The following is a 9,292-nucleotide window of genomic DNA, read 5'->3' as shown; positions in this document are numbered from 1 at the left end:
TAAATAATTAAAGATATATCTGAAAACTAAAAATGATGATTTTTTTAGAGGATTAACGTGTCACTAATTAAATAAGTAAGGGGACAATTTGTTTATTAAAGTGTAGGAAGACAATATTAAAACTTTTAAAAATTAGGAAATTAGAGACAAAAACAAATTAAGAAATCATTCTTATATTTTAGTCTAATATATTAAAACAATAACACCCCACTCGTAATATTGGGTTTACTTATAAAACAAATATTATTAACTAGTTATACTACACATGACAAGTTATACTGATAGACGAATCGACATTGGATGGGATAGATACTTTGATTGCGCAGGATAATGCCAAATATCACCAGATTTAGATTAAGTTAACCTAACTAGCAAGAGTCGCTTAATTATAAGAGATTAAGGCCACCCAGAGGGAAAGTGTTAACTTTTAAAATATGAAAGCATATAGCTACTTAGCAAATTAAATAAAATAATTCTGCTCAAGATAGTGATTGTATGATCTTTCCCCTCTCCAACGTTTTCTTACCCCCGACAAAACTTAGTGGAGGTCCCATATTTTCAAGACCAAATACACACTCCATTTTTTTTTTTAATCTGTACTACTTTTTGCTTTGGTCAAGCCTTACCTCAAAAAAACTCAAATTTCAAACTCTATTTCTCTCCCTTTAATTATCTCCCTCACGTGTTAAGGATTTGTATATATTTTATATAAAACACAAGGAGGTCCTTTTGTAACTCATGATCTATATCTTCGTCAAAACACACATATTCTTAATCTCCATGTTTTGGAATTTTTCTAAGCAAATAATATTAATCTAATTAAGAATGAGACATGGATTCACACTAATTAATTAGATATCCAGTTCAGATTTTATATTGGGTAATTGATCTATAGCTACAAATATATCGGTGGATGATTTGGTGGTCAAGGCCCCCCAAAATGGACTCTCATAGTGACCTGAAAGTAGAGTAGGTATATTACTTTGAAAGGGAAAAAAAAAATTAATCCCAGCGTACACCACTTAATTTTACTTATATATATAAATTTGGTGCTTATTATATAAACATAACCATCATGTTTCACTATGACACTGCCCTTATCTCATATTGATGTCGATGAAGTCCTAGACATTGTCACCGCTCTAAAATTATAAGCTTTTTATGATTTTTTTTCCCTTGTAAATTATTTGGGATAAAGGGGAGTGTTAAGGGAAGAAGAGATCGTGCATTATAGATAAGCACTTTTTAATGTTCCTTAAATGAACGGCAGTTAATAATTACACTCAAGCATTGTATAAAACCTTTATGGATTAGGATGATGTTACCTTCTGCATAATAATTGAATGGTTCTTTTACTGGAAATGGTTGGTTTATCACATCGATCTATCTGTATCATCTTTCACATCTTTACATCTACATAATTATCAGAAACAGAATATGAGTATAATAAAATGGTTACATATAATAAGATAATAAAAGAATAATTAATTTTATTCTTATGATAGTTTTTATAATATTTTTAAACGTGGTCATGATAAAATAAATTATGCAATAAAACTTACAAATTATTATAAAAATAACATTACTTGTAATAAAAACGATGTAAATATGATTTGACCGTGTTCACATAATTAAAAGGTATGTACTTAACATTAATTTTATTGTATATACTTAACATTTTTTTTATTTTTTCTAAATAGTAAATTTTGACTTAGTCATCTAGGAAAGAGATATGATAAAATAAGAGAAATTATACATGAATACCGCATAATTTTTTTTATGAACACTTGTTAACACTTTCTATTTTTTTTTAATGTTGTCTCCTTTTATTACATTATATTTATTATACTTATATTATTATTTTTTTCTCTTTTATCTCTTTAGGTGTCTAGAGTATAGTATGGGTGTCTATGTATAATATATAATCCGGCATATGCTCAGCCATCTTAATTTGGTTTCAGATTTAGCATTGCTTAGAGATGATTCAATATATAGTAAAAGATTAATCATAATAAAACACATTGGCTATCCATTTATAACCGCAAATTCACATCAAAGCGTCACAAAGATTTTAACAAGACTTTACATGCTATAAAGTCCTATAGCTAGAATGAGGTTTACCATTCAGTGATGAAGCGGATAAATTTCCTCCATATTGAAGAGGCTACAAAAAACTAAACATGACATAACACTACTACTCTCTGTTGCTATATGAGAAGAAAATTCATCTACTTCATCACTTGAGGCAGCCACATGTTATTAATTAAACCAAAAGCAAACTACTCCAAACCTCTATTGATATAATAATTAAGCTCGATCATCACCACCCTGCAAGTGCTCGGTAGCAAACCTTTCCCTGAGTAGTCTTCATGCCTCAGCAGTTAAGTTGTTTTGAATTTTTTGTTACCGAGCACAAGCGTAGTGACCAAACTCATCTCTACTAATTTAAATTACCACTACTCAAGGTAATTGTGATCGCAATTTAAAACCTTACTGCTATGCCATATCTTCATAATAAAGGAAAGCTATATATAGAATGTTGTTAGATCATGTATGATGAGCATTAACTTCATCTTCATCAGAGCCAGTAGTAATGCATTCCTTCTCATCCTCAAAGGCTTCAAAGGGAGGATGAGGTTTATGTCCCTTTCCAAAAGACCTAATATGATCCTTAAGTGATCTCTTGTGCTTGAAGTCTGAGCCACAAGTGCAATACCACAACTTGCCACAGTTCTTCTCATGAGTCCTCCAATCCCCTTTGACTGCAAATGTTTTCCCACATTTTCTACACATGAATGGCTTTGTGCCATGCTTTCTTTTGTAATGTGTTTGGAGGGTTCTGAAGTCCTTCAATGGCTTAGCCCTTGGATGGTTGATGTTGTTCTTGCATCCTTGAGCACAGCAATAGCATGGTAACCTTAACATTGCAGCTGGTTGTGATCCTTTCAGTGAGTCTGGTCCTTTCCTAAATTCTGATCCATGCCCCCACATATGCATCTGCTAATTATGAAAAACAATTACGTTGGTGCTAGTTTGAATTAATTATTAGAGTATATACATGCATGCTCATTTCTAATTGATCATAATTAAACTTGCTTGAAATTAACTAGGAGTTTGTTTAGTTTCTTTTTTCTTTTTTCTCCTTAAATCTTTAGTAGTATTTAGAAGTTACATTTAGTGTGAATTCATTTAAAAAGTTTATTTGGTTTTAAAAAAACGTTTTTTTCTTATTTCTACAAATAATTAAAGAAATGTTTACGTTACCTATTTTCATTTTTATATTTTCTGTTTTAAAAAATAACCAAGGCTGCTATATTTGACCAAGCAATATCGTCCTTTAGTCCTTTATATATCCAAGCAGTGGCCATTGTTGCAAATAATTGTTAATCTTTAGTGATGGGTCTAACATGTCAAATTCTCGTCAAAAAGCTACAGCTATAGTTAGCCCCATGATTTAACGGTGAAATGTATGTCTCTATCGGTATCTATCTATATATTTAAAATCAGAAATTTTATAAATATATATCCAATATGATTAGTTACAACGAAAATCATATCCAAAGTTTTGAATAGTTTTCTTAACCTTGATTTAAGCCTAGTAGTTATGCATCCTAGTCCTGGCTACTAAGATAAACTATGCCACCTTCCCCGACATATATAAAAGCATGCATGAAGATTATTACAATTTCCCTTTGAAATTTATGGGATGAAAAAGAAGCCTTTCATTTAAAAGGAATGCTAGGGACAACACGTACGCCATCTCTAGCACAATTTTCTTAAAGTGATAAAGAAAAAAAGAGAAAGAAAAAAAAAGTATCAAATATGGTCACGTATACGTTGTTACTAAAGTTAAATTATATAGCAAATTATCTAAACAAAAGTTGAATTATATAGTTGTTTTCTTCTTAATGATTATCATTGTTGTCATTATCATGCAAAGCATGTATTTCATTTTGATCTACTTCATTTTGGTGTGGATAAAATTCAGGCAATTCGAATTCAGTAGGTACACACAAGCTATGGATCGAAAACTACGGAATGATGTACAAAATTAAGGAGCAGTTGTGGAAAAAGTAAAAGAAACATTGACTCTTTTCATAGGCTTGGTTTTTGATGGAATGCATATATGACAGGAAAAGAAAATTGAAGTGATTGTGTGAAATTATGAAAACAAGTTCAAGTACTATTTAGCGAACCAAATCAAACCAAAATAACATGATTGTTGCAATAATTAGAGAAGTTTTTTTCTTCTCCCTGAATACCTAAATCACTAGGGATATATGTCCAGTGCTATGGTTGCTGAATGTGTATAAAATTGAAATGTTTCCCCATGATATTTATAGAACTTATTATTATTAAACTTATCTTTTACTTCCAAAGGACGTAAAACATTGTTATATTCAAATTTTTTTTTCTGAAATGAAATTGAAGCCATTTTTTGTGGTGAATGATCAAATCTACAACCAAGTTTGTCGTAAGTGGGGTGCCAAAGTCTTTGATCAGAGAGTACTTGTTAGTACTAAGCTTACGTTCCTCCACACAATAAATCTTGAAACCTCATTTTTTTATAAAAAAAAAAGAGAAAAGAAAAGAAAAAAAAGGGGAATCACGTAAGGTAATTAAGTATATGTTCAGTTTTAATTGATCCAATAATCGTGACTATTATGATCATGTTCCCCTCAAAGGAAATTAAAGGTAGATCAAGCACGTGCAACAATATCTCTTACGGTGGTGATCTATTTGTTTGATGAGCCCTTAATTTACTTGACAGTCTAGAAATAGATCCTAACCTCAACATGAGTTCCCTAACCTCCACCAGAGATTCTCTGTTTAAAAAAAATATCAACAAATACTTAAAAATAAATTAAAATTGATCAAACTTTTCATACAATATGTAAAATTAACTTATATTTTTACTTAATTTGACTTCTTTACAAACATCTGTAAACTTTACGGAGTTAGACATTATTATGATCTTTGTAATTCACAGTTGCTACTCTTTCCTCTTCTTTCTTCCACATGGTCCTTTTACATAGCTTAATTTCCACTTCTTTTAGATAAATTTTCAGATAATTTGTGTGCAAAGTATAGAGTAATTTTATGATATGATGAGAAGAAGTTGAGAAGCAATTGAACTAACCTGCATGTTGTTATACCTATTGAAGGTCTTGCTACATATGGAGCAAGCAAACTGCATAGGTCCAACAAGGATCTGTGCAGGAGTAGGAATCCAAAACCTTCTCTCTTGGTTGTTGTTAAAGGAGCATCCATGGAAGCTTCTCTTTGAGGACTCTTCTTCTTCTTCCTTAACATGGAAAATCATCTTCTCATCAACAACCTCATCATCAGCATGCCCTTTACTAGTGTCAGGCAATCCAATGTGCAAAGCCACAGTCACTTGTTTAACCTTTTCCTCTTTCACCTCATCAAACGTTTGATCTTCCTCATCTTTTGAGGCCTTCTTTTCACTTAAAATTGGCAAGAATTGGATAGTTTCCTGAACAAACTGATTATGAGTAAAAGAAAAAGAAGAAGAAGGAGAAGAAGATGATGATAATATTGTGTTGGAATTGTTTAGATATGAATAATTAGGAGAAGAACATGGTTTAAGCCACTCAATGAAAGTAGGAGCATGAAGGTATAGATTCTTATTGTCCTCCACATTGCACTCCATTAAACCCATATTCTTCAGAGAGTTTCCCCTTGATTTGGTGAAATTCTCTCCTCCTCAGAAAAGGGCTATGTATGTGTGTGTGTTCAGACTTTATGATAGAAAGCCTGCACTTATAATATAACATGGTTGATTAAGGAATGGAGGCTTTCTTTGTCTTTATGGACCTTTTCTTTTCTTTTTTTTTCTTTATTTTTTAGTCCTTACTTTTCTTTTTCTCCTTCTTGTTCTTTAATTGTTTGTTTCTTTTGGGGGAGAAGATTATATTTTGTAAAATTATCTAAAAAGCTAATCAGAAGTTCAAACGTTAGATGATGATTAAAAAATTAATTTATTAAATTATAAGTTTTGGTAAAATTATTCGTTAAAATAGTTAAAAAGTGTCAAATGATAGAAAAATAATAAAATTATGATTTATTTTTAAAAAATAATAAATAAAATAAATAAATATATCAAAAATAAAAATAAAATAAAATATAAAAAATTAAAAGTTAGTACTTTAAAAAACTCTATTTCAAGTACTGTTTCAAAAAACATTTAAAAACATTAAACAAATTATTTATTAAACAATCAAATGAATATTTTAACTAATAAAAAAATAAAATAACTAACTGAACTTTGAAAATGACATAAAAGAAAATAAGACTCGCCCCATTTATTAGAGAGAATCCTGGAATAGTTTGAACTTTGAATCTAATCAATGCTAGTCATCAGATTAGGAAAGATTGGCATTGGTCATCAATTTGAGAGACATCATTGGTTCTTGGATTAAGTTTAGCATGAAATTAAATTAATTGAAAAATTAAATTTTAAAAAACATAATTGATTCATACAATAAATTTACTTTCAAATAATAAATATAGGAATTTGACTTATTTGGAGCGAATAAACATACGGTAACTAATCTCAGTTGTTAATGAGAGATAGTCAATAGTTGATATTTTAATACATTCATGATATATTAATAATTGATTTTATGATTGAGATTATTTATTTTATTCTTTAAAGAAACTGAATCTTAAATATACGAATTATATTCAAACATGTTTTTAAAAAAATTAACAAAAGACTCACCGATATTGAGAAATAAAAAAAGGCTCACCAATAAAGGAGATATTAGATGATATTAGGGGTGGAAATGAACCGAGTAGTATGTGGATGGTCTTCGGCTTGACCTATGTAAGGCTCGACTCGGTTTGACTTGTTTATTATAAAAGTCAAGCTCAAGCTTTTTAAAAAACTTTTTTAGATAAAAAGATCAAGCTCAAATCATAAAAAAAGTTTGTTAAGCCTGACAAACCGGCTTGTTTAACTAATAATAATAATAACTTTATTTTATCAAATCTTATCTTATCCAGATTTTATTCTATTTAGATTTTATTTTATTCAGATTTTATTTCGTCCAGATTTTATTTTATCACATCTTATCTTATCTTGTTCAGATTTTATTTTATTTCGTTTATGGGGTTGGACTTAAAATAGATTTGTAAGTTTTGGGGCTGAGGACTTATATAACAGCACCAAAAGTTTTAGGCTAAGGAGTTTTTTTCCGGAGAGGAGAATAATTCTAGGATTTTAGAATTTCAGTTTTTATTACTATTCATGCACACGGTTTACGTAGAATAAAATTCATTTTCTGCAAATCATCTCTAATCCATACATTTTTTAATATTATGCTCTTTTTATTTTCTTTTGATATACTTTGTGCTTTAACGACTTGAATTCAATATGATTTCGTTTATCAATTATTTTTGGATTTGTACATTACTTATACGAAATTTTATAAGTTTCTTTTTTTAGTTAGTATTTCACTAGGTTTTAAAATAAAATTAATCAAAGACGTCTTTAAGCAGGCTTTTAAATAGGCTTGTGGTTCAAACCAGGCTTTTATATAAGCCGAGCCGAACCTTAAAAAAAGCCTATGACAGGTAATGAGCCAAACTCAAACCTTACGTATTTAACTCAGACCGAGCTCAAACTTGATAAGGCTTGGCTTAACTTGGCTCATTTTCACCCCTAGATGGCATTATCAAAGTTTTATTGGATACTAGACTGTATCGGACTCACAAGGTGGTTGACCAACTGACCACCTTCACACACACATGACCTCAACCATACGTCCATCATCACACAATTTTAATGGGTAGCATGAAACAAAGATGGGGGATTGCTTCCTCCTTATAAAGAGTGACCAAGGTAGTAGGAATGTAAGTTATATTCTATTTCTATTATACACATCTAAGATAAACATTGACTTTATCATTTAATTCTTTTTAGGTATCTCATCTCACGACGAAGAATGAGCTTAGGCTAAAGAGAAGAGTACATCAAACAGATTGGATGAGCACAAAACTTGATAAAAATAAAGGCAATTTTATTTAAAATAAGTGAAATTATTCTACACAATAAAATTCTTTTTTCATATCTTTAACAAAGTTGTATATCCAAAATTCAAACTCAAAATTTAAGTTGGATACATAACACTAAAAAATGTTATTTAAAAACTTTTTTAGCATGGTGTCCCATTAATAAATATAGTTAAAAATAAGACTGAATGCATTATGGTAGCGCTAGACATATTTCATTTCCAAATAAATAACTTTTCTGAGAATGAAATTCTTAAAAATTAAATCGGATTATTAAATAATTTTATAAAATATATTATTTTCCAGTAAGATCATCCTAATAGTAGGAGATTTAGATTATTTGTATGAGATTCGTAATTATTCAATCCTTAATTATTACTGCCCTTATATATATACCAAGATAATATATTCTATTATTTATTTATAAAAAAAACTATCTTTACAATGAATTACTATAAAAAAAATTAATGAATTAACATCTTTATAATCAATTATTATGGGAAAGGCAATAAGAGATTGATTTATTATTTAACCAGTACTCCATTTGACAAATTTAATGAAGTTCAGATTTTGTCTAATATTTATTTAAATTAATAATTAAATTTTGGGACATTATTGCCAAGTTTTTTAAACAATATTTTTATTTATTTATTTCAAGCTTAAAGCTTTGAACTTTGATTATTTTCTTGAAGGTAAGTGCATTTAACTCTTGTTTAGTTTTTTTTTTATATAACACTAAACTGTAAACACCAATGGGTGGTACAATGTGAAGCGTATTTGTGTTCATGAATTATTTTTCTGCAAACTCTATATATATATATCGTGGAATGTGACCCGTATGCACGCAGTTTCTCAAACATTGACCTTAAGCAAGTGATCTCAAATATAAGGATGAAACGCGAAGACGGTATTAACTTGGTCAATACCTAAACTTAGAAAAATACTACAAATGACGAACAAAAGGCAACAAGGACCTTGACATAGTGTTATCTAGTGCTTATAATATGTGCACCATGTTGCTTAACTTCAATAAGTCAATAATTTAAGGGAAGAAAATAGTGCCTAATTTGTTGGTTGATGATGGCTGCATCAACTTATGAATATTAATTTTTTTCACTCCACGAAACTAAACAAACAAATAAACAATTTATATTTCAAGGTAAATGCTTAATTTAAGGATTTTTTTCTTTAAATAATTATTACTAGTATATGTTTCTTTTAATTCTTAATTTGTTCGTCTTCTAAAAAAAAGAAG

General features: G+C 29.4%; 1 protein-coding gene across 2 annotated transcripts; it reads right to left on the bottom strand.

Moving 5' to 3' along the window:
• Positions 1–2,026: 2,026 nt before the first annotated feature.
• LOC100788451 (zinc finger protein WIP3) lies at positions 2,027–5,797 on the bottom strand. Of its 2 annotated transcripts, none has more exons than XM_003538073.5 (2): positions 5,141–5,797; positions 2,027–2,997 (listed from the first exon to the last, which is right to left on the bottom strand). In XM_003538073.5, exons 1-2 carry the CDS (start codon positions 5,681–5,683, stop codon positions 2,548–2,550), a joined length of 993 nt encoding a protein of 330 aa, XP_003538121.1. In that variant the 5' UTR covers positions 5,684–5,797; the 3' UTR covers positions 2,027–2,547. The 2 variants fall into 2 exon arrangements, with proteins under 2 accessions (XP_003538121.1, XP_040862937.1); XM_041007003.1 differs by having other exon boundaries at positions 2,027–3,000; positions 5,141–5,796.
• Between the last annotated feature and the right edge of the window lie 3,495 nt (positions 5,798–9,292).

Source organism: Glycine max, chromosome 11, assembly GCF_000004515.6.
Source record: "Glycine max cultivar Williams 82 chromosome 11, Glycine_max_v4.0, whole genome shotgun sequence".
NCBI classification, from domain to species: domain Eukaryota; kingdom Viridiplantae; phylum Streptophyta; class Magnoliopsida; order Fabales; family Fabaceae; genus Glycine; species Glycine max.
Note: the sequence above shows the minus strand (reverse complement) of the source record. Positions and strands in the feature narration are given on the sequence as shown.